The sequence below is a fragment of the Ranitomeya variabilis genome, chromosome 5 (genome assembly GCF_051348905.1).
Source record: "Ranitomeya variabilis isolate aRanVar5 chromosome 5, aRanVar5.hap1, whole genome shotgun sequence".
NCBI classification, from domain to species: Eukaryota; Metazoa; Chordata; class Amphibia; order Anura; family Dendrobatidae; genus Ranitomeya; species Ranitomeya variabilis.
In genome coordinates, this window is record NC_135236.1 from 632,350,215 (window position 1) to 632,377,310 (window position 27,096).

The 27,096-nt window shown below is 42.6% G+C and overlaps 1 protein-coding gene across 3 annotated transcripts in view; it reads right to left on the reverse strand.

Moving 5' to 3' along the window:
• The window catches only part of FCHSD1 (FCH and double SH3 domains 1), a 135,344-nt gene that overhangs the window by 85,392 nt on the left and 22,856 nt on the right, over nt 1–27,096 (reverse strand). Inside the window, exons 3-4 of one of the 3 annotated variants that reach the window (XM_077266269.1) lie at nt 9,776–9,821; nt 4,166–4,239 (exon numbers count right to left, since the gene is read on the reverse strand). In XM_077266269.1, coding sequence (XP_077122384.1) covers nt 4,166–4,239; nt 9,776–9,821 — 120 coding nt within the window. Of the gene's footprint in view, nt 1–4,165; nt 4,240–9,775; nt 9,822–27,096 lie in introns of those variants that run through there. The other 2 variants (XM_077266270.1, XM_077266271.1) reach the window with 2 other exon arrangements.

Genomic DNA, 27,096 nt, shown 5'->3' on the forward strand with positions numbered 1-27,096 from the left:
CTTTGCATTGTCAGGTGACATCAAGCCCTGAGGTTAGTAATAGAGATGAGTCAATAAGACGCCCCATTACTAACCCCATAGTCACACTGTATAAAAACACACACTCAGAATAAAGTCCTTTAATTGAAAGAATGACAGACTCCTTTAATAAATCTTAATGAAACCATACTTATGACATTGTCCATTCCAGTGAAGCCATTGTCCCCTGTAAGAGTATTAAAATAATAAACAACAATATTCCTCACCTGCCTGGGGAGAAGAGAATAATCCATTTGTCGAACGACGGGTCTAGCTCTGCTACAGCTAGATGGCAGGCTGTATGGCTGCATGATGCGACTATTCAGAAATATAATCATTTAATAATTAAATAGACGTACAGTAAGCTGTGCGCACACTGTACTAATTGTATATGTCACTGATCTCTCTATATCTATGTATTCTATGTGCATTTACTGTGTGTAATCTATTATATCCTGTCGGATCCCGCTGCAATTTTACTGTACGTGGCTGCTGAATTGCCAGCTCCTCAGCTACTATATATATATATATATATATATATATATATATATATATATATATATATATATATATATATATATATATATATATATATATATATATATATATATATATATATCTATCTCTATATCTATCTCTCTCTCTATATATATCTATCTCTCTCTCTCTATCTCTCTATCTATCTCTCTATCTATGTGTGTGTTTTGAAGAATATTTCCTTTGAAAATGGTGTGTTAAAGACCTAGAGAATTCCTCTATGTAAAAGCTCATATTAAAATCACATTGCATTCGGATGTAAATTGGATGCTAGGTGTGAAAAATCAGATTGTGCACAATCATGACACTCATCTGACTTTGCAGGAACAAAATCGGACCAATTTTAAAATTGCTAGTGTGTCTCCGGCCTAATAATGAATGGCAGTGCATGCCGGGTCCACCTGATCTTTACCGTGGCTCTTTGCTCTGTGGGTCTTCCCTATAATCGCACAGACCACCCATCTAATAAATATGAAGTTCAGGATATTTTCTTTTTAGGGTTACATCACAAAACTGGCATAATTTGAAGAATAATCTATCCATTGTAAACCACGATAAGCACAGAAGCTGTAAACAATCATAATTAATGCTGTATACAAATTGTTAATTGAAATGAGTAACTTAGTAACTCCGTCCTCTTTCACTTTTTTATTACACATCATATAAAATGTCACTTATCACGACTGATTGTCATCTTCTCTGTTTGCCAGAATACTCTCTTGGGCAAAGTACAGAGCATCTAGTTACCGCAGGATTTTATTATAGCCTTCTGCCAAATCTTATCTGGCCCTTATAAAATAAATAAATAAACTGAAAGTGAAATCTGACAGTACCAAATTAGTGCAGAAAACTCATATGTTACATTTACCCATTTCCTTTTGTGTAAATTAATTTCCCTTCAAAAAAAAATTATTCTAACAAATTTAAAAGGGTTTTCCACAACTGTAACAGCTAATCTCAATTACCATATTCCCCCGAGTAAAATAAAAACTGCCTGTACTAATCTCCAGTGCCGCTGCAGTTTGAGCGATATCGGTGCCGTTCTCCTAGCGCTCGCAATAAGTTAATGAGCCAGTTCGCTCGTGCTTCCTTAGGATGAAACTGATATCCGGAAGAAGTGAGAACTGCTGCTCCTCTCTGACTTCCTCTGAATGGGAAAAAAATATAAATGGATCTCAAGATCACCAAGCACAATACTAAGTGTCGACCAGAGTGGTGTAAGGCAGTGAAGTAACTGAAGTGGGTTTTTTGGAGTATGTTATTTATTGTGGAATGTTTTCGGATTGCCAACCATATTGTTTTCCCTGAGATAAACCACCAGCCAGTGTGTCTGTCGGCAGCTTTATCACAGAGAACACAGGAGCACTTGACCGAGGGAGTGCGACTGCATACGGGAGGGTTGGCTGAGATGGAGAAGCACGGTTTGCCCAACAGCCATCTGATGTGTACGGCCAGTCTAAAAGTTTTGGGAAGATCATTCATGTCCTGTTCCAGCAAAGTCCCCTTTCCAGGAAGAGAGCACCATAAAGACGTGAGTCGGTGTAGAGAGAGGACTTCTTTCCATTTATATAGAAGTGTGTGCTGCAGAGAAAAAAGAAGAAGGAACAGCACATGCTAACTACTGATACCCTGCCGCTGCTCTGTCCTGCTGACCAGGTCCTCCACCGGTCTCCTCTACTCTACCAGTGTCATCGATTCGTGACCGCTAAAGCCAATCTGGCACTGCAGCACTGGTGCATCGTTCCCAGTGGGGGAATCACTGAAAAACTGCAGCGGTCACAGACTGATAATGCTGAAACAGAAAAAGAAGAGACCGGCAGTGGACCTGACCAGAGGAACGGAGGTGCTGCAGGTCATCCATCGGTAAGCGTGAGCCATTTACTTATTGTATGTAGCCTTTGTGATCCTGCAGGTCACAGAAAATAGCTAAGGATTTCCACATCCAAAACTGGTTCCATTATTATCAGCATATTAAAATACATATTGAGAAAAAATAATGTGAAAATCTATACAACTTATTTTTAAATTGCAAGGAAAGAGATGTTTTATCCAAACATTCTGACATGGGTTCGGACTGATCCACCCAAGTATAATCTGGTAAAATCAGCCATAATGGGGTCGAAGGGCTCCGATGATGATAGGAACCAATGGAGCCGATTATAGGGATAGTTTATACTGATTTCATAAAGAACCAGCTACACCGTGCTGATGGTATGACTTGAGCGTGCAATTTCTATGGATGGATGCTCATGCAATTCTTGGGGTGGACAGTGATGGTCTCACACCTGGAAACCCTTCCTAATAGAAGTCTCTTATGTGGATCTGTGCCGGTCATGTTCGTATTGTCATTAACAACAATATAAAAAAAATTATGCATAACCAAGCAGCCACTGAAAAACAAAGGATATCCATGGAAGAACATTAAGCCGAATATTGCATCAAGTGAGTAGAGCAGGAGCTGATTCTTGAAGTCGATCCCCACTCTGACTCTCAGAAGGGGTCAAAATTGAAAATCCAGTCTTCATAATGTCCATATGGTCTAAGCGAGCCTCCCGAAGGAGGTTTAGGTACTGGCAAACAAGTTCCGTATAAGCGTTTCCTCTGCTTTTATAGGACCACTGGTCTTCACATCACGAGGCAGACAAATGGCCTACTAGAGGATTCAATGTTTTACAGAGCCATCATATTTTGCGGCCATGATACCACTTAGTACTCCATGTATACAGCTGTTTTATGTTGCACTTGCCTGTAAAGGGTAAATGGAGTCATGAATGCATGGGGTAAACCTGAAGGAGAAAAGGAATTAGAACAAAGTATAAGTAGCGCTCACGACCCAAAGGTATATATTTGCCAACAGTCCCAGTTTTGATGACAATTCCAGCAACCAAACTGCAAAAAAGGTACATGTACTACCCCAAAATGGGGGTCTGAGGTTATTTAGGGCTGGTGCCTAAATATCTTGGTTTGGGACATTATAATGTTGGAAAGGAAACTGTACTACTACTATAGGGGGTTGTCCGGGACTTAATAAGTGATGACCTCTTTTGTATTGTTGTATGAAATCAAAGGGGTCTAACACCCCGAAATCTTCCCAATCAGCTGAAAACTGATCGGACAGCAGCTGGATATACTTGATGGATAGGGGCTTATTTCAGGGGGCCGGGGTGTCAGGTGGTGGATTCCCATTTATTTCATATTGATAATCTATCCTGAGAATAAATCATAGATTGTTAAGCTGACAGTCAATCAGCATGACGCCCCACTGACAGAGAGGGGCGAAAGACAATCCCGATGCTCTGTTGACGTGTCGTCAGTGGAAGCCGCTGAACTGGCTGCAGGAGCGGTCTGTGACTGCTCTGTGCTGGCAGTGATCGGTGACGGTCACAACAGGCAGGTAGGTAGCAACTACCTGCTTGTTAGTTTTAGGCCTATAGTAAAAAAGATAGCCCTGGATAATCCCTTTAAGGAAAACAAGAGAACATTTGAAAGTTGTAAATGAGCCCAGAGATGAGAGTCTAGTTACTTTCACAGGCAATATATCACGTCGGTACCAAAGGACCATTATTTGGCTTCCTGCGGTTTTACACATTAGTCATGAGGACCCACCTACCTGCACTCACTGGTTTCATTCTTTCCGCGATGCCAGTCTCTCTTCAGGTATTGACTCGCCAGCCTCTGTAAAGCCTGAAGGTCACAAAAACAGCAAATTGATAAATTTCCTGTTTCTGGCCGTGGGGTTTACAGGCACATATTGCTTTTTTAGCATTGCTCCGTCACATTTAGCACTTGCACTTCGTGCACACATTCCAGTACCAGTCCGATCTGTGCCAACAGATACAAGGGTTAGAAATGCTCGGACAAATATTAGTTCTAGCCAAAAGGGATGTGTGCGTGAGCTGCCAGTAACATAGTTCACACAGGAACACAACTGACCCGTGACCACAAATGTGGACGCATTTCAGCAAGATGAAAATCAGCCCTGTACGCCAGAAACATGATAACAAATGGGACCTGCAAACCTGATCTACATCTAGAGAGCGCGCGGCAGCTCACAACCTGCTACCACATCTTTTTTTGCTAACAATAATCTGTAAGAAACCAGTAAATTATGTTAATAATTCCCAAAAGACCCCAGAAAAACACAATTATTTTGGTTTAAAAAAAAAAAAAAAAATGTTAAACTCTGCGCTGGCTCTAAAGGCTCCTACAGTGGGTACGGAAAGTATTCAGACCCCTTTAAATAATTCACTCTTTGTTTCATTGCAGCCATTTGGTAAATTCAAAAAAGTTCATTTTTTCACATTAATGTACACTCTGCACCCCATTTTGACTAAAAAGAAACAGAAATGTAAAAATGTTTGCATATTTAATAAAAATAGAAAAAAACTGAAATATTACATGGTCATAAGTATTCAGACCCTTTGCTCAGACACTCACATTTAAGTCACATGCTGTCCATTTGCTTGTGATCCTCCTTGAGATGGTTCTACTCCTTCATTGGAGTCCATCTGGTTTTAATTAAACTGATAGAAATTGATTTGGAAAGGCGCACACCTGTCTATAAAAGACCTCACAGCTCACAGTGCATGTCAGACCAAATGAGAATCATGAGGTCAAAGTAACTGGCCAAGGAGCTCAGAGACAGAATTGTGGCAAGGCAACATAGACAAACTACAGCAAAAAGGAGAATATTGTACAGCAGGGTTCAGCTGCCTGGATATGAATCAGTTCTGGAGTGAGGCGAAAGACTTGTTGGAAAGCTCACCACAATTTTCTATGTTTACTTCTGTCTGCTCCTCACCCCCCATATGGTATAATGTGCGGGGTAGCATGACAATGCTGTGAGCCTGCAGTCCATCTTCTCAGGGCAAGATGAATTACAACTGTTTTTGAAAGGATGACAAGTTCAGGAGGTGAAGGGGGAGAGGAAAAAGTGTAATATATCTTATCAGAGAAATCAGGCCCTTCTCCTCGTATCTGTCAAAGTTTCTTACAATCAGATAGATATACTATTTAAGCAAAGTTTGTAGAAAAGTACATACTTCTACACTATCGCATTGACGTTAGTGATGACTATTCTACCCATACCCTGACAGTATTACCCACTACCTTTATTTAACTATGGGCGAGGTCAATGAGAGCCACCGAGCACTATAAAAGTGGTAAATAAGTGGGTGGCATGAACTACAGGGTTTTCTATGTATTAGTTAGGAATATACGGCACATTGGCCCCTGCTTGTACGGTAACAGGGGAGATGCTGTGAAGGCCTCAGTAGGGGCCAGAAGACATTAGCAGGAAACAGCTTTCTCAGGGTAGACTTACTTCTAGGCTTAAAAATTTAAAGAGACATCCTGCTCTGCAAACCACATCTGGCTGAGGAAACGAATACACCTTACTCTTTAGTCGTCTTATTTTCTCACATGTGGTGACATGACAGAAACTGACATTTATGGGGCTCTTGTAACTGGGATATCCAATTCTTTAGGGCCAATCATAAAATACTCGAACGCAGTCCTGAGACTTCCCAGGTTTATACCAAGGTTCTCTTAAAAGGGTCACAATGTTAAAGGTTAATCACCTTTTGTTTGGCAACTGGGGATGCCACCAATGACCCCCCCCCCAAAAAAAAAAAAAAAAAACGGGGCTTCACATGTCCCAGTGGAATAGTATAGGAACAGTGGTTGTCTAAGAGCCATTTCCATCCGTTCTCTGCCAAAGTTAGCATGGTTCTCTGCTTTTTCCAGCAGTCTCAGACAAAAAAAAAGGAATAAAATAAGAGCAAAAAATAGCCACTTCTGATCTGGTGACAGGTCCCCTTTAGTGTTATTCTTAATGGACGTACATGCGCAACTTTTAAAGTTGGGAATAATCCTTTAAAGGGGACCTATCATCTGGTCGAAAGTGTCCATTTTTTGCTCATGGTGTATTCTTGCTGTTCCCCTGACTATTCCATTTTGTTTTGTTGTTAAATCCACCATATAATTCCAGAGATATAGGCCTTTTTATTCAGGGCTAGCTTCTATGATCTTTACAAAGAGGGAGTGGCTAATAGGGTAATTACAGAAGTTGTCATATGACACGCTCCCAGAGATTCCTGTGAACCACGCCCCCAGAGATTCCCGTGAGCCACGCCCAAGAGTTTCCCATGAGCCACGCCCCCATCATAAAGAACACAAGAATAAGCAATAAATAAAAAAGCCCATAAGTATTCAATCGTATGGCGGATTTTAATAAAACAAAAAAACAAAATGCTCAAGGCAGCAGCGGGAATAAAACAAGAGCAAAAACTAAAACACACCTGACTTGGTGAAAGGTTTTCTTTAAAATTCTGAACAGGAGTTACAGTATTTAATGTCTGATGACAGAAACATTGAACATAACTTTTTATCAGCACAAAGGAAACATTTTTTTTACTATTTAGCTATAATAATGTTAGGATGTGATAAACAGACCACAGTTATGTAATAAAGGGTTCGTTTCAAGAAAGATGATTTATTATTAAGTAATGAAGGACCTACTTTATATTTCCCTTGGACGTGATCCATCCGTGAGCTTTGTGCCAACATACAATTATTAGTCACTTTTATTGAACTTCAAAGTCGTTTTATTGTGTCTTTTAGACGGATCTGTCCGACGATAAAGGGAATTTTAATGTGCGTGGTAAGCAGTGTGCTAATGTCACAGGAGCTATTTATTCACCCCATGGTTTGTGGCTGCTCTTCTGTATGCCGGCTGATAAGTAAGCACCACCCTGTGTCATTCATGGCATGCGTCCATCCATCCGTTCCCTAATGTTCATCTACAGTCTCATGGAGATGACACTGGCCGGAGAGACATATTGTAATTTAACTCTATTTACTCTAGGATTTCAGCTCCAAAATCAATTAGGGTATGTGCACACGTCAGGATTTCTTGCAGACATTTTCCTGACAAAAAAACGGAAATTTCGGCCAGAAATCCGTATGCGGTTTTTGACGCGTTTTTGATGCGTTCTTTCCCAGATGCATAGAATTGCGGGAAAAACGCAGAAAATCCGCAAAATTAATGAACATGCTCATTTTTTTTACCGCGATGCGTTTTTTTCGCGGAAAAAAACGCATCCATGTGCACAAAACATGCAGAATGCATTCTAAATGATAGAATGCATAATGCATGCGTTTTTAATGAGTTTTTATAGCGTTTTTAGCGCGAAAAAAACGCGAAAAAAACCTGAACGTGTGCACATAGCCTAAGTCACCTATTTAACCCGTGAAAGCTGTAGCTTTAAAGGGGTTATCCAGGCTTGGGGCTCAAGTCTGCAGTCTCTCTATGTGACTGCAGACTTGTGATTTCTCAAAGCGCACAGTATACGCAGTGTCAGGATTCTCCGGTGATGGGAGCAGGTGGTCATGTGACCTCAAGTATGCAATTTGAAAATTTCCGCCCACATTCCAACTAGACGCGTTCAGCCTCACTTACTTCACTAGTACTGAGCGAGGCCATGCACATCTAGTTGGCATGTGAGTGCATGTATGCAAATCGCACCAGCCCGCTCCACGCATCAGCACAGGAGAATCCTGACAGCGTACACTGCAGTCACATAGTCTGGACAACCCCTTTTTAAAAGAGTCATCCATTACTGGATAGCCACTGCTTAATCAATTTAGTGCACCATAAAGAATAAAAAAAAAAAGTATACTTACCTCCTGCAGCAGCACTGTTTCAGCTTTTTTGTTCCCGATGAGACGTGACATTGTGTAATGTGACCGCTGCAGCCAATCATGACTGGTGGCCGCTCATCAATATTGCACCAGAGTGGACGTCATTCTGACATAACAGTAAAGGCTGCAGCCGATCAGTCACCGATTATCACGGAAGCGCTGTGAGATCCGGCACAGACATTGGGCCACAGCAGGAGGGGAGTATAGGCTTTTTTTATTTTACTCACCAAACACTGTCATTTAAGAGTGAGTTGTCCAAGGTAGTAGACAACCCCCTTTAAATTGAAGAAGTATTTTATTATCTTGCGGTTTATAAGTTTCAATTCTTTACAGAACTATTTCAAATTATAATATAGCAGTTTAATCCCCCCCTTCTTTCTGATACAGAGATCTACAATCTGCATTAAAAATGATGTAAAAGATAACAGGTTGTCTACCAAAGGCAGAAACACTAACAGAGAGCCACAGGCTGCACCGCTAGTCACAAAAGTATGATTCTTATTCTCAGGCTTATAGTACTGGGATGCAGAAGTATCATTATATCAGTACAGCATAGGTAAAACAAAAATAAAATAAACATGGCCTCATATAGTGACATGTAGATAAAGATAAATGTGGGAAGGTAAAAACAAATTAATTCATAAGAAAAATAATTCTTAAGATCATCAAAACAAGTGTATCAGCAAAAGTGTGATGATTATATATAAATCATATTAAACATATATCTGACAAGTTAATTTACGAGACTTGTAACTGTGACCTCAACTCTGAACTTTAATAGTTTGAGGACGTTAGGAAAGCCAGGTAGAACAAGGTTAAAACCTAGCGCGGAAGGTCCTGAGTACGTGCACCTGTATAACCAAGTCTAGAGCCAGGCCCTGTGTTCAGTTTTAGTCAGTCAGCTGGAGGAGCTGAGCAGAGCGGATCTGTGTTGGAGCTGCAGAGAGCAAAGCCAGAATCTCTCCGACGAGAGACTGCACAGGCCGTGTGCATTAAACTGCAAGTATCACTGGTTGATATAGATGATGGCTGTTGTGTGACCGAATTGGGACTAGTTCAGTTGTGTCTGAGAAGCCTGGGTCTGTAGTATTGGTGAGAAAAAAGATCCTTAATGGTGGACAGACTGTGCCGGTGGATAAGTGTTGCCTGTACTGCTCTGTGGGTGAGACCGTACTACGTTATTGTGCCTACCCTGAGAAAGGACTGTGGTTTTGTTATTGAACGTTTTTGCTATAGAAAAGCTAATTTACTTTATGTTGGAAGATTATGCCAGAAAATAAACTTTATCCGGTTTGGCAAGGAAATTTATGCCTGTGTGGACCTCAGTGGCTACCAAAGAGTGTGAATCCCTACACAACGCTATCAAAATAATAATAATTAAAAAAAAAAAAGAGATGTACAATAAAGCCCCATGAATTGCATGTGTCTGTATGCGTTTTTTTTTTCTAAAAATTTAAAAATGTTTAAAGTGATTAAGTTCTTATACCTCAAAATGATCCCAAAAGTCACCCAATCTTACCTGACCATATTCCTTTTCAATGGCTGCACGCTGCTTGCAGAAGGACCTGGCAAACAAACAAGGTGATTTGTGTTACACAATGCTGACATGAAAGGGCTCCGAAGGGGAAGTGGATCCGGCATTCAGGAAATGATCCATGCGTGTGGGCTGTATCTACATTGTACAGCCGGGATGGCACTGCTGGAACTTGGGTCAATCACGTTCACAAATTGTGGCTACGACTGCCTCAGTGTGCAGATCCCGCTTATGCGCCTAGCGGATGGGTGCAGGAGCTGCTCACCATCAACATACACTAGCCTGGCCTATAAATTGGACCAAAGTAGGACATGCTGCAATTTTTGATTTCCCCACATAGATAATTGGTCAATGTGGAGAACTGGGCCATGGGAGAGTGTGCTCTCCGCACCAGTCGGTATAACACGCTTCTTTTAACGAGCCTTATACTTCATTTTTTTATGTGAACTGTAGTCAATTAAAGAAGACAAGCTTGAAAATTGATGTGACTCATGAAAGCAAAGCAATATTATACTATACATATATATCCCCAACCCCATATTGGTACTCTTGAGGGAAGTCTCTATGGACCTGTCAAACTTGGTGTAAAGGCCGGTCTTCTCCTGAATCCGACGTTCTTTTATATTTCTACATTTCTCCATTCCTGAGATACTGTATGGCTGCCTCTTCACTTTATATAAATCTAGTTTTTTAATGGGCGTGGTCCTTAAGAAGACCCCATTAAAAATATAATGGATGACCATGCCCACTTGGCTATTAAGACTAGGTTTACATAATGTATCAGAAATCGTGATGAGCGAATAAGGGTATGTGCACACGTTGCGGATTCCATTGCGGATTTTTCCGCCAAGACTCTGCAGAATCTGCAGGTAAAACGACCTGCATTTTACCTGTGGATTCCCTGTGGGTTTCTTGCGGATTGTGCCTGCGTTTTCACACCTGCAGAATCATATAATGGATTAGGTGTAAAACGCTGCGGAATCCGCACAAAGAACTGACATGCTGCGGAAAATAATCCGCAACATTTCCGTGTGGAATTTTTCGCTGCATGTGCCCAGCGGATTTGGTTTTCCATAAGTTTACATGGTACTGTACCAAAACTGTACATGGTACTGTACTGAAAACTGCTACCAAATCCGCAACGTGTGCACATATCCTAAGTGTCTTCGGCATGCTCGAATACTATGTTCGAGTCCCCACGGCTGCATGTCTCATGGCTGTTTGACAGTCACAACACATGTATGTATTACCTGTTTGTCAGGCGATCCCTGCAGGTGTTGCGGCTGTCGAACACTCGGATAGCACCCGAGCATGCTCAGATAACACCTTTATCCGAGCCCGTTCTCTCATCACTAGTCAGAACTTCCCCGCGTGCAGGTATTAAATGGAAGAAGAAATTAACCATTTATTGTGCATTGAAATCAATGAAGATCTAATGTTGCAACAGAGAAAAGCTTGCTGCAATGGCGGTCGGAAGAGTTACTAATTGTGGTCAAAAGCAGAGGATGTATTTATAGGAGACGTACAGAGCCGAGTCTACAGCACCAAAGACGACTGTGTGATGTCTGGAAGAATCGATGTCTGCTCTCACCATCCTCATATCTAGGCATGGACGGCCCACGGGAGGACAGGTGAATTTCCACGGTGGGCCCCTGCGCCCCACCTATATATATGAGCAGCAGTTGGCACAATATACTGGAATCACCATTTACAGATAATGTCAATCAACAGCAAAAATTACCTATTCTAAAACACAAATTTAACACACGCTTCAAAGACTTCTTTTTTTAATGGATAGTTTTGTTTTTTTTATTTATTCCAAGCAGAATATATTGGAATTTACTGATAAAATGTTATTAAGCATTTTGCACTTGGCATAAACAGAAAAAAGAAATTGAAATCTTCAGCATTTCTTAAATGTAACATGTGGTTGTGTTTTTCATGTTTAAGAATAAGTTGTTTTAGGCAGTAAGTTTTTGTGGATTTTTTTCAACAGTACAAATTTTATGATTCCTCTTAGATTTACTTTATTTGTAATGATGAAAAAAATGATCAAATGCATTACAGTTTAATACTTTTTTACCGACTGACTTGAATAAGCGATTTTGATCAGTGGATTGGAAAAAAAATCTTCATTTTTGCAAAAAAAAAAAAAAAAGAAGGACATGTGAACAGACCCATATGTTCCAACTATGAAGAAAAAAATGTAAAGAACTGCTACAGATGTGTAAATGAGGCCAATAGAGGAATGTAAATGTGTGGAGACCAAAATCTATCCCCCACATTATGGACAGGTATATGTGGCAGAGGATACAACTCCAGTATGAAGAACCCACCATTAAACTCCCTGCTGATCAACAATTTGATGGGTGAGGATAGGTAAAGTAGCACCTGAATTATAATATTTACTGTAGGAGACAAATGTCAGGGGCGCATGGACTGCAGGCTATGCTCATATCTGCTCTGTGGCTTCTGTTTATAGCAAACTGATAACAGCAGCGTGTGGTGAACCTCGCTCACTTAGTGACGTTTGCCATGTTGTCAGCAAAAGTAACACTGTGTACAAACAAAGCCTACGCCAGCCCTGCTCTTCCCCGTCAGGTTTACACTGCCTTTACAAAGGTAGTAAGTCACCCTCCAAAACACAAATCAAACTAATCAGTACGTCATATTGGTGATTCAGCAACTATAAAAAGCATAGTAAAATTTGCCTTGTGTGGCATGGCAGAGAGCTCTGTGCACCGTTCCACTCGGCAAATTATCTTGCCTTGTCACCTCCCTGAATGTTGATTAAAAGGAGTTGTCAGGTCAAAACGGATAAGTCTGTAGTCACCCTGTGTGACTGAAGACTGTGTGCACTGCAGGGATTCGCCGGTTTCAGACTGGGGAACAGAGGGTATGTTTGAGTTATACATACCCCTGGCCAGTGGGTGCAGCCTTCTTCCATACACTTGTATGGAGTGCGGTCTCGCCCTCTAGTTTGCCATGCCCACTGGTCGTCCGTGTCACTGGTCAGGGTATGGCCTCGGTGCCATACAAGTGTGTATAGCTCATACAGGCCCTCCGCTCCCCGGTCTGAAACTTGCGAATCCCCGCAGCACACATTGTGTGCACGGGGGGGGGGGGTGTTCATATGTCTGCAGCCACACAGAGTGACTGCGGCCTTATCGGTTTTGACTGGACAACCCCTTTAACAGCCCAGAGAGAGTGCTGCCTAAACAGAAACCTCCGGTGTGTGCGCACACTGACAATGCAGGAGCCGAGAGCAAGTGCACACAGACCTCTCTGCTACTCTTCTAAATGTGTGAATACTGTCAGTCCATAAAGGAATAAATTGCCCAAAGGGACACTCAACTTAGAATAAATCAACTGTATCCATTTGGGTGCAATTGCCAAGGATAATGAGTGATATAGGCTAGAACATAATTATTTTAAAATTAATTTTTATTACAAAAAATAGATAAAAACCTAATTATTAGACAGGGCTAAAAAACCTCCAAAGGGAGGGAAGCGGATACAGACACAGGTGGTACATGAAAGAAAAAATATATATTAGTAAATATGTGATAATTACTGATAGCAAAAACTATAATGTTGACAAATAAGGCACATAGGGATACTGCTGTAATAAATAGCCACTATAACAAGACAAAAATTACTGTCTAAAATATGTGTAGGAAAACAGCATAATGCTATAATATATAGGCATAAATATTCAATGGGAATAACACAATGTGTGCAAATAACAACTAGTACAATACAACAGTGGCAATCCTATCAATTAGATAGCTGAACCTACCAGAGGAGAAAAAACGCTATACTCCAATACAATGTAATTGTATAAATACTACCGAAATCGGTTATATGCACTGGGTAACAGTTTCCCGTTGAGGAGGTACTCGCTAGATGTTAAAAATGGTAACCCTAATGGTGCCAATGAATGAAAATACGCTATATGGTATGAGCGCTTACCACCAAGGTGTGCAGTGTCTGACGTCCTCCCTCCCGCCCAATGTGTGAGTCTAACAAGCAACAGGGAACAGAGATGTTTGTGCCATATGCTCAAGATCTGCAGTGTACGCCCACACCGGAGCCTTCAGTTTAGGTCGTGCTCACTCAAGCCAAGTGAGTGCTGTCAAGCTATGTAGCAAAGCCAAGTAGGAATGGGTTAAATCCCAGCACTGCAGGTCTTAATTAAATACAACAGATTAGCTTCAACTAAGAACCAGGGCCTGTGTTCACTGGGTGTGTCAGTGCACTGAATGAAGCAGAGTAGAGTGTGCTGAAGCTGGAGAGTACCCAGCCAAAATGAGAGTGGTAGCTGGAAGAGTGACATGCCAGAGTCACTATCTGAATGGAAATTGCATGGGTCAGCTAGGCAAGCTGGGTAGTATGTGTGTTGGAGCTGAAGAGTAACATGTGGAAACTGCAGCCTGTTCAGTGTGAATTGTGAATGGAGTTGAATACTTCTGTTTGATGCTGGAGTGCGGGCTCAAGGGGATATACAGAGACTGGTGGGATTGTGACTCTTCTGTGTATAACGTTTTCTCTGGGAGAAAGGACTAATATGTTCAGGGGAGTCCGCACTGTCATGTTCCTACTGAATGAACTCCAGAAGAGGCCATTTTTGGTTCTGAATCAATTGGAGGTTTATGAAAGCAATAAAACTGCACACATTTGGACCAAACTGCATTGCCTGTGTGAACGCTACTTAATGCCTACCTGAGTGTGTGAATCCCTACAAAATGCAAGGCGGCAGCGAGGCATGCTAATTCAAGGGCTATTCATTTGAAAAACATTTTGAAGTCCCTTTTTTTGTGGCATTTGTTGACTTTTTTTTTTTTTGCACCAGATTATTTAAAGGGAACCTGTCACCCCGTTTTTTGAAGATGAGCTAAAAATAGCGTTAAATAGGGGCAGAGCTGGGCGTTACATTAGTGTCTTTGTGTGCCTTTATTACCCACCTATGCTGCCGAAATACCTTTGTAAAGTCGCCGTTTTCTGCTGTCACTCACGCTGGTCTGGTCCTATGGGCGTGGTGACAGCGCTGTTTCTCCCCCAGAATCCTGCTCATCATTACGTTGGTGGTGTAGTGGTGTGCGCATGTCCAAAAGGCGAATCCACTGCCCAGGTGATGAAAAACAGCGCGATCTGCGCTATTCAGCCGTTTACCGGTGGGCGCGGCCATCTTTCCTGTGGCCGCGCGTGCGCAGATGGAGCGCTCTGCTGCCCGGGGCTTCAGGAAAATGGCAGCGGGATTCCCCGCGTGCGCACATGGAGATCGCGGCGGCCATTTTCCTGAAGCCCCGGGCAGCAGAGCGCTCCATCTGCGCACGCGCGGCCACAGGAAAGATGGCCGCGCCCACCGGTAAACGGCGAATAGCGAAGACCGCGCTGTTTTTCATCACCTGGGCAGTGGATTCGCCTTTTGGACATGCGCACACCACTACGCCACCAACGTAATGATGAGCAGGATTCTGGGGGAGAAACAGCGCTGTCACCACGCCCATACGACCAGACCAGCGTGAGTGACAGCAGAAAACGGCAACTTTACAAAGGTATTTTGGCAGCATAGGTGGGTAATAAAGGCACACAAAGACACTAATGTAATGCCCAGCTCTGCCCCAATTTAACGCTATTTTTAGCTCATCTTCAAAAAACGGGGTGACAGGTTCCCTTTAAATGTCACACGCAGTTCAAGAATTTTGCCCAAAACCTAAAAAGGCTCTGTCTCTCTTTTACTTTTTTAAGCCTTTTTTTAGAGCAAATCGTTGCATCTTTTACCAAAAAGTTTAATAAGGTAATTTGTTCAAAAAATATCAAATGTACATAAAATCACTCCATGGATGGAGGGATGTGGGGGGGATGAGTCCGGAGTTCATTTGCGTAAAAATGTTGACTTTTTAAATAAAAAAAAAAAAAACAGTCTGACTTTACAACTGGATCCAACTTACTGTTCTGCTGCATTCGTCACATATTGTCCGAGAAGATTCCTCCAGTCCTCAGATTAATGACCTGCTGACTCTACGACTCTGCTGTCCCACAACTGCTGCGCATCCATAAAAATAGAACAGGCAGCACAGAAATCCACCTTACCTGGCACTGCACTATTTTTATCCTGCTTTTAGCTGCAGTAATTGTGTCCATTATGTACAAACTACAAAGGAAGCGTACGCCACCGATTGTCTGTCTCTATAAAGCAAAGCCGTTCTGGATGCCTCTGCTGCATAAGGTGCTTATAATGGCTTCCTGTCCCTGTAGGACACAATACTTTAGGAGGAAAACAGACCATGCGCTTTCCAATATGCATGGGATGGGGATGAAGGGTTAACACATTTTGGTCCTTTCTACAGATAGAGGAGATGCTATAAGGAAGCGCAGAAACTGGGGCCATATTTTGCTCCCGTCCTTTAGGTACACCCTTGCCTACCAATATAATTTTTATGACAGCACTCATTAGGATAGGTTATCAATATTGCAGCTCTGGAAAATCCCTTTAGGCTTAAAGTGTTTGTAAAGGATTGGGATCCAAGACTGCAGTCACCATGTCAGGATTATCCAGTGCCACCACTGGGAGCGTCACAAGTATATGATATGCGTCCTTTTAGCCACATTCCGACTAGACTTATTTAGCCTCGCTTAATACATGTGTATTGAACAAGGCTGTTTATGTCTAGTCGACATGTGACCCCATGCATGTGTAGCACGGCGTGGGCGAGGCACTCCTCTCCCTTTACATCCTGGCCCGCTTCATGAAAGTGTGGGTCCTGGCTGGGTGTTTGTACTCGTGCTATGAGGGCCTTGCGCTCTTGCAGGGCGCCTGGTGTTTGCTGCCCAGGACCACAGCTTCCACAGTTCAGTAAAGGAGACTTCCGTTCACAAATAAAGTCTTTACTGAAGGGTAATTTGGTAAGTGTTATATACAAGGGATAGCGGGTACAACCTCTTATAGATGTTTCCTGTAGAGTATGAAGCATTATTTCATAAAGTATCCATCATCTGTAGTCTACTCCAGTGCTAGTGAGGTACACTGTTTTGCCCTACTTCGTCACAACCCAGCTTCTATGCCCCAATCCTGATCAGCAAGTCCATCTACTCTCTCAGCAGTTCCACGTCCTATTTCTTCCACTGCTGGGTCTACCGCTCGGGACCCCCCACTATTCCGATGAACTTAGTTCTGTTTATCCCCATTACCTTTAGTGTTTGAAAGCTCAGGGATTTCATGACTCTGCCTCCTATCAAAGGACCCTCTTCCAGAAGGCCACTCTGTCTCGTCAGTAAGTTCAGGATCTCACTATCTCAGGCCCTAAGTCTCCTCTGTTTTTGTGGATCACCCCAACAGCAGCACTGCTATCTTCACTCTCCAAACCTTAACTACAGGAAGCAGATCCCTGCAATAATGCTAAACCCTTCCTGCTATAGGTAAGTCCCAAATATTAACTCTATCTTACCCTGATGTCACTATAATATTGACACTATGCCTTACATTGTCACATCCTACACTGTACATTACTAGCGTTACTTATCACACTACACACAAAAAAACTCATGACAAAACACATTACAATACAACACAACACGATTGGTCTCTTCAGGGTCAGAAACGCGACAGCAGTCCACTACCCTTACATATGCAAATCACATACTTGGGGATACGCGCCCGCCTGCTCCCGACGTCAGCGAATCTTGACAGTGAACTGTGTAGATCCAGAAGTTTGCAGTCAAGTGAGTTGATTAAGGACAGACATGTCTAGTAGAAATGTGGCCCAACTATCCAAATTGAATACTTGCGGTCACATGATCAACAGCTCACAACACCAGAGAATAATGAAAGCGCACGTTGTGAGGATTCCCAAGTATGCGGTCACATATAGTGACTGATGACTTGAACCCAGAGCCTGGACAACCCCATTAAATATTAATTAACGTATATAGCAATTTTTGTTTTTTACATTTAGGCACTGAATATTGTAATTCCAGAAAAACCTTTTCAAAAGAACCTTACACTTTCCATAAACACAGATGTTCTGCTTTAAGCTAGTTTCACATTTGCATCTGTGCGAGCAGCGTTTGATCCACATGCATCATGCGTACATACATTTAACATGGTTTACGCATGCTCATGCGTTTGCATGCATTCGTATGCTTTTGTGTACGCATGCATTGTTTCGCGGTGTGCGGTGGGGCGTGGCAAATGCAACATGTTGCATTTTTTAAGGCATCAACAATCCGTCGAATATGCGCAGCCATGCGCATGAGTGCGTCAAAAAAACGCATTACCGTCTATGGGAACGCATGCGTACGATGCTCTTACGTACTTTGGACTGCGCATGTCCAGGAACCGATTGAGACACGCACATTGAGACACGCCCTCCTGGAAACATTGAAAGCATGCGCATAAAGAATGCAAACGCAGGCAAAAAAACGCATAGAAACGCATGCACACAGAGCTTTTTTTTGCCGTCATATGTAAGCTGATGCGGATAAAATAAAAAAACTGCGTAAACATGCATTTGCATGCGTTTTGGCATGCGTTTGCGTATGCAGATGATACGCTGTGCACATATCCGCAAATGTGAACTTAGCATTAGAAAGACTTTTTTTTAATAAAATTAAAAAAAGGATAAAATTTACAATTAAAAAAATAGCCATTTTTTCCAAATTACCGTATTTTATTGCTCCTATGTGTTCCCATGGTAGACCACAAATAAGCCGCCATGTAGTCTGATCCCGCATTCACGTTCCATTCCATTTATTCCCCATATTGCTCAGTAAATTCAAATAAGGAAGTATTAAGAGTATTAAAAAAAAAAAAAAAATTACTTCTGACAGCAGGGTCCGACTACATTGGGTTTACTCTGTGGTCTGTTGTCAAGGAAACACATGGCTTGTAGAAACAAATATTTGGCACATATTTAACTAACAGCTACACAAAAGTTGTTGAATTCTTTTTAAGATTTGATTGCGCCGGGACAATGCATATATATTTACATCGTAGCCAGTTTACGGTAATTAGGCCAAGAAACTAAATTAGTAAGCATTACCTTGCTATCAACTCCCCAAATTTCAGCATTCTGAGACCATGAGTGATACACGATAGGACAGAACATGATCTTTTAGCTTTCTCCTGTTAACCGAACAAGTCCCTTAATCTTCTCTTCAGACAGAATTGTGGCTGCAGCCTGAGTTTTCACATTACCAGTGACGCTGAGCTTTATTTCGGCAGCTCCTATTTAATATCATTAGGGAAAGTAAAGTTCACGTTCTGTTTGATGTTCGGCAGAATTCTTTGTAAAGGGATTAGTTAGCCTGCCAGAAAGTCAAAAAAAAGGAAAACCACAAGGACAATGTTACCTGTTCTGTTAGGGCTTCTGTTCATTTTATATAGTTTAGGTCCCTTTTAATGTGCAATTTTAAGGAAGGAAATCATGCAAACAGGAACATAGCTCACCCCAGCCCAACACACAAAATAGGGAATGTTTCAGTTTACGCCATGCTGCTAAAATATACATGTCTGACATATTCTGATGACATAATTTCATCACTCACATCTTTTGCTCAGGAGCCGAAAATGGACCCTGTCCCACCATCATTACTGGGTGAAGGATAACTATGAAGAGCAGACATATTTAGTGAATCCTGCTTTGAGCAGGGGGTTGGAGCAGATGACCTGGGAGGTCCCTTCCAACTTTACCATTCTATGATTCTATGATATTGTGGAAGGGACTTAGGTCTCTGAAGTCTGTAGATAGTCACAGATTATCTGGACCCTCAGAGCCACCAGGAGACCACAACAGGAAAGTATATTCCCTTGTTTAGGCCCTCACGTCTCTTCCCAGATAGATGATGTTGGGGGTAAAGGTTGGCATTTTAGGATCTCCACTGGCCGATACTTTCATTACGCATGGATATAAGTCACTGCCAGGGAAATCTCATAGGAAGTCGTTGATCGCAATTGGCCAAACGATCATTCGCCTTAAAGCTTTGTACATTTTAGACTTATCTTTATGCTAAACCCATTGCCTTCAAAGCTGGTGCCATCTGCGTTATACAGCCAGCACACTCCACTAATCACAGAGACTGCAGCTTTCTCCATTCGCTTCTGCTTAGTGACTTTCACGGCACCGTCAATCTCTGATAGCAGCATGTAAATGGCGTCACCCTACCGGGACGTCAGCTCGGTGATTGCGGAGTGCCGATGGGTTGCCATGGCAGATTGGGGCCTGCTGATGGCCCCTGTTAGCACTAGTCCTTTCAGGCAGTAAACAGTACAAGTGATTGAATGATCGTAGGTTCCAATACAATAGGAGATTAAAAAAAAATTTGAAAAGTTAAAAAAATAAAATAAAAAAATCATATCACGCATCACTTTCTCCATCCAAAAAAAAATAAGAAAAATGAAAAAATAAGTACATTTAGAATTGTCACGTCTGCAAAAGTCTTACCGGTAACTATCAAAATATAAAATCATTTAACTCATAAGGTAAAAGCAAGAAATGAATTGAAATACCACTGCACCTGCCCCATAAAATGCTATAAAAAGCAACCAAAATGGTGTAAAAAAATACTACCACCTTTAAGCATACAGAAAACAAGCCACCGCGCAACTCCATCAGTGGAAAAATAAAAAAGTTACAGGACGACAAACAAAAATTTATTTTCCAAAGTTCAGAATTTTTTTAAGCCACTAAAATTATAAAAAAATAGAACTTATGGCACAGTAAACACACACAAAAAAAACAATACCGAAAAAAAATACCGAAGACTTCTTCATCACTTCACCTTGGCTCATACTCACCTCAATTTTTTACAGTACATTTTATGGTAAAGTGAAGAATATCATTTAAAACAACAAATTGTGCCAGATATAAAAGCCCTCATAAGGCTAGACCAACAGAAAAGGAAATATATTGGCTTTTGGAATAAGGAGAGAAAAATTCTAAGTTGCAAGAAATGAAAACAGTCTATGAAGAGAATCTGTTACCAGGTTTTTGAGACCCCCTGAGAATCCGATATAGATGGCAATGAAGACAGTCCTCCTTCCCCAGTGGCAAGGCTTGACAAGTACGAAAGGAGGACTGTCTTGACTGAATGATTAAGGTGTCATAACAACAAGTCCTGTTGGGACAGTAGCGGTGCTGGGCGCTTATCACTTGTTGAGTGGTGTGTGCAAAATTAAAGGGAGACAGTCACCAGGTTTTTTCTACCCTATGCGAGAGCAGCATGATATAGGTGTAGAAACCTATAGATTCCAATGATGTATCCCTTACTGGGCTGCTGGCTACAGATTAGATAAACTCTTTTTTTTTTTTTTTTTTTTTTTTATAAATTTGTTTATTTCCAAACACAAATAAAGTATAGCATACATATTGTCCTGGTCATTAATCTGCATGGTTACATTAACAAAGGATGGTAAGGACAGCACATACATATGCCAATCATTTCACAGAGGAGAAACATATGTGTATAATTATAAAACAGTCAAACAAAGTTATTAACATAGATTCCTGAAACTACAACCAAACCAAGCCTCTGAAACTATTAAGCCGCCGTTTAACAATAGCAGAATAGTATTTCCCCCTTCCGCTGCGCAGCACCTGCAGAACAAAGGTCAGATAAACCATGTCTTTGTCTATCAGTCATGTCACAGGGTGAGGTGAGAGGTCCCAGATTTTGTTGAACTTGCCCGGGCAACCCCTGTTCTGATAACGAGTGCGCTCATAGGGGATAACTGCATTCACCAATTCGATCCAGGACCTAATGGAGAGGGGTGAACTCCCCATCCATCGTAGTGCTAACAACTTCCGTGCCAAAAACAGAGTCTCACGTAGAAAGATCCCCACATGATGGTCCCAAGTCTCCTTGTCCCATATTCCAAACAGGCAGACCAAAGGCTCCACAGGAACCGGAATTGATAGTATAGAAGTCAATAGTGACGTCACCTCCCTCCAGTAGTGAAGAACAATGGGACACTGCCATATCAGATGTACAAAGTCAGCGTCTGGTGAGTGGCAACGCAAACAGTCTGACGTCGAGTATCGACCCATCCGAAAGAGTCTCAGTGGGGTCAAATATGACTGGTGGAGTATATATAGCTGAGTCATCCTATTATTGACCGATGGGGAGACCCTGAGGGGGGAGTCCAGAATATCCTCCCACTCTTCGTTCTGCATGTCAGTAATAAGCCCCTCCCATTTACCCCTCACCGAGCCCACAACCGAGTCCGCTCCCGCCGATAGCAGATATGTGTATAGGGATGAGATAAGGCCCTGAGGTCCCTGTGACTTAAGGATACCTATTAAGGGTAAAGATGAAATGTTACAATTTGTTCCCACATTTCTGATAAATGACTGAATGGCAGATCTGAGTTGCAGGTATCGGAATAATTGAGATTGTGGAAGATCATGTTTAGCTTGTAGCTGTTCAAAGGATCTAAAGACCCCCTGATCATATAAATCTCCCATTGACAAGACTCCGTGGGAAACCCAAAAATTTGCAGACGGGTGGTTCACCAGTGTAGGGAAATAACCATTATCCCATAGAGGCATCTCAGCCACAATGCCCCTAAACCCAATTACCCTTTTAATTTTCTTCCAAGTAGATCGTGCCAATCGTATCATGGGCAACAATTGGGGGGCATTAATTTTCCCTGACTCTAGAAGGCCCAATGGACATTTAGCACCAGCAGAACCAACCAGGTGGTTTTCAGAATTAGGGAGATGGTTATGAGGCATCCACTTACAGAGTGCCTTGGCCTGCCCCGCCAGATAATATAAAAAGAAATCTGGCAATGCCGCTCCTCCCCCCTGTTTAGGTCTTTGCAGAGTCGTCAGTTTAAGTTTGGGTCTACTTTTCCCCCACACGAACGAGGCAACATAAGAATTTAAGTTGGTGAAAAAGAGTTTTGGCACAGTTACTGCGCTATGCTGAAGACTATACTTGAATTTAGGGAGCAAAATCATTTTTATGAGATTAATACGACCCGCTACAGATAGTGGAAGTTTACTCCAGGACGCAAATTTCGATTTGGCATATTCTAGCAAGGGGAGGACATTGAGTTGTAGATCTGATCCGCTACATCGGGACATATAAATACCTAAGTATTTAAATTCAGACACTACAGGTAATGGGGAAAGAGCACTAAGATTAGATATTGGGGACTGGGACAGAGGCAGTAGGGCAGATTTATCCCAATTAATATATAGGCCTGAGAACCCACTAAATTTGTCTATGATATCTATTACCTTTGGCAACGTTTCTTCTACCTTATCCATGAATACTATCATGTCATCAGCATATAGACCAATGGTGTCGGTACGGTCCGCTATTTTGATGCCATCAATATCGGGGGCAGAACGTAGACGTATAGCTAACGCCTCTATCGCTAGAGCAAATAGGGCTGGGGAGAGTGGACACCCTTGACGGGTTCCCCTGTGCAGTGAAATTGGCTCAGACATAGAGCCATTTATGATTATGCGGGCTTTAGGTTTCACGTATAATAAACCAACCCAATTTAAAAACTTTTCCCCAAAGCCATACCTCTGCAGACAAGCAGACAAGAAGGGCCACTCGAGAGAGTCGAATGCCTTAGCCGCGTCCAGCGACGCCAGCGCCCAACTGTTATCTGGTAGTAAAGAGCTATATTGGATTACTGATTGAACCCGTCTAATATTTATAGATGTACTTTTACCAGGCATAAAGCCTGTTTGATCTGGATGTATAATATCTAATATGATGGAGTTCAGCCTAGTAGCCAGTATCTTAGTAAAGATCTTATAGTCCACGTTTACCAGCGATATGGGACGATAGGATCCACATTCCAAAGGATCTTTCCCCTCCTTCTTAAGTACGATAATATGTGCCTCATAAAAAGTATCAGGTAGACATCCACCCTCCCATATCTCTTTAAATACCTTCAGCAAAAGCGGAGCCAGTATCTCCCGGTATCTCCTATACAGCTCTATAGGGAAGCCATCCGGCCCAGGGGCCTTCCCAGGAGCCATATCCGTTATAGCTTGCTCCACTTCCTCTAGAGTAAACTCAGCGTCCATAAAGGCCTGCTGGGTGGAGTTCAGTGTGGGGAACGCTATATCGGATAAATAACTTAGACAATCAGAAACGTTAAAACCACTCTTAGACTCATACAATCCTCTATAGTAATTATAAAAACATTGAAGAATTTCCTCAGTAGTGGAATTTAGTGAGTCATCTGGTGAGCGAATTTGTATCATCATGTTAGATGCGTTGTGTTGACGCACCAAGTAGGCCAAAAATTTCCCCGCCTGATTCCCCATTTCAAAGTACGATTGTCGCGTGAAAAAAAGTTTACGCTTAGATTTAGTGTCCAAGTGTTGGGTATATAATCTTTGTAGAGTCAGCCATTCAATCCTATTATTATTAGTCTGATCGGCCGTATATGCTGCCTCAGCATTTCTCAGTCGTTGTTCAACCTCATCGTCCTCCCTTGACGCTTTCTTTTTGATATAAGAGATTGTAGAAGATAGACAGCCCCTTAAATATGCCTTAAATGCATCCCAAAATAAATTAATATTTTGAAGATCTGAGTGGGATTGGATGTAACAGTTCAATTGATCAACCGTCCTATCATCTGAATTTATTAGTTTAAGCCAGAAGGGATTTAGCTTCCATATTCTACCATTATTCATTTTCCCAAACACGAGTTTAAGTATAATTGGGCTGTGATCCGAGACTCCCCTGTTACCGTGTTCCACACCATCCACCCACTGCACTAAGTTGCCAGATCCAAAGATGTAGTCTATACGTGAGAGAGAACGTTTAGTGGATGAGTGGCAGGTATATCCCCTCTCTCCCTGATGGCGCATCCTCCATAGATCCACCCAGCCGCTATTTCCCATGAACAGTGCCAGCGGAGTCGGGGCCGAAGAAGGGGGGGAAGGGCAGGGGATCCCCAGGAGATCCATCTCCCAATCTCATTCTGTCGAGATCACTGTCCATAATTAGGTTGAGATCACCCATACAAATAACGTGTGCGTTTGGGTAATTTAACGCAAAGCTCATCGCCATCTTAAGTGTTGAGGTACTGGCCGGAGGGGGATTGTAAATACACAATGTGACATATTCACGGGAATCAATTAATGCATGGACAAAAACAAAACGTCCCTCCAGGTCCCGTCGAGTCGTCTGGGCCTCCCAACGGACGTCTCTATGTACTAACAATGACACCCCTCTCGAGTAACTAGTGTGAAATGCGTGAGCATGCCATTGAACCCAGGGCTTCTGTACATATTTAGCCGTGTCTCTGGTCAAATGTGTCTCCACCAGAACCACAATATGGGGATGGTACCGTCTTATCTGAGAGAACACCTTAATTTTCTTTCGGGGTGTTTTAATACCCCGTATGTTCCATGTCATACATATTAGCTCAGACCCCATATCCACCCGTTAAGGGCATGACATGTATTGACAATAATAATAAAAGTCTACATACTACGCATAGAAGGTTGTAACAGTGTCGAAGGCGGCTTTTACCTAAATACCTACTGAGGCTGGTTAAATTTAACAAGGAAAAAAAACAACTTAACAAAACAATATAGGAGTAACATCCTGCACTCCTATTTCTGCATATAGAACAGGTGAAACCAGCATAAGAAAAAAATAAAAATAGAGCAAAAACCCAAAGAGTATAGGAGCCTAGTCCTGTGCTCCCACGAACAAGAAATAACGGGGATACCCTCACTGATGTCAGTGTCCGGTATTGTTGTTACATTCGACGTGCTCATAGAAAGCTCCATTATGCAATTAGTAGCACCAGTACATTAGGATTAATTTGCACCGGCTGCCCCGTGGGTTCGCAGCCACTCAGCTGCCTCCTCTGGATCAGTAAAAAACACTGAAGCACCTTCATAAACAACCCGCAACCGAGCAGGATAGGTCATGGAATATATAATGTTGCGGTCTCTGAGCGGTTTCTTTATATCCATGAAGCGTGCCCTTTGTTTCTGGAGCTCCGCTGAAAAATCCGGGAAAATTGAAATAGTAACGTTGTGAAATTTAATGGGGCTCTTCTGCCTTGCCAGGCGCAGGATAGAGTCTCTATCTTTACCGTTGAGAAGACGTGCCAGAAAAGGCCTCGGCGGGGCTCCGGGAGGAGGAGGTCTCGTGTGAACTCTATGGGCCCTCTCCACGGAGAAAGTTGAGGAGAATTCACCTCCCAAGGAGGTTTTGAGCCAATCTTCTAGAAATTCTTCAGGGCGTTGGCCCTCAGAACGTTCTGGTAAACCAATATCCCAATATTGTTCCAGCGCAGTCTGTTCTCCAAATCGTCCGCTTTTTGTTTCCATGCGTTTATGGAGCCAGCCACTTTTGTCAATTTAGCCTCCATGGGGGGGGATAGTGTCTTCCATCTGTGACACTCTCGTTTCCACTTCCGTAATGCGTCTTCCCATAGTTTGCATATCTTGCCTCAAGCGGCCCACCTCAGTGTGCACATCCTCTATTTTTTCCGTAAGGGAGGATCTAGTCAAGGAGATAGCCTGCATTAATTGTTCAGAGGCTTGTTTGAGAGTTAACCCTTCTTGCTCCCCCTCTTCATTACTATCTGATGGGCGACCTTTACGGGAAGCCTGTGTGGGATTATTTTTAAGATCTCTCCCACCATCTGGAGGGTCTTCTCTGGCATATTTTTTAAGTTTCTCTGTAGCTCCCGAATTTTTGGGGTGCTGCATGGCTAACTGAGGTGGGAAACAACGAGGTACTTGCGGAACAGCACAGGATAGATGGGATAGTTATGAGTATGGCAGAGCAGATTAAGTGGAGCAGCGCCAGTTCAGTCCAGATCTCAGTGTCCCAGGGAGGAGGAGAGGGACCACAGCCCCACAAAAGAAGCAGCAAGGAGGGGGGCCAAACCCTCCTGTTTCCCAACGCCAACACAGGTAGGGGCCTTCAGATTAGGGGGAAGATCGGGGCCCAATATCTCAGAGCACACACACCGATTATCCCCTTTGTATTATTTAGAATGAAGTTTACAGCCGCCTCCTGTGTAGCGTTCACAAGATAATGTACAGCGCAGCAGCTCCTCCTGATTGAGTGCGCGCTTGCAGTGTGACAGCCACCCCTCTCCGGCGCCGCCAGCCCACTCCCCCAGTCACCGGCACAACCGAGCTCACGTGCTCACCGCCGCCTGTATCGTGCGCTCCCGCGCTCACCGCCGCCTGTACCGTGGAGCCTCCCTGGCTTGGCAGCAGCGTTAGTAGAAGCGGCGCCACTCAGTATTATCCCAGGCGCGTGTCTTGGAAAATGGCCGCCGCTTCGTGCGTCTCACCACT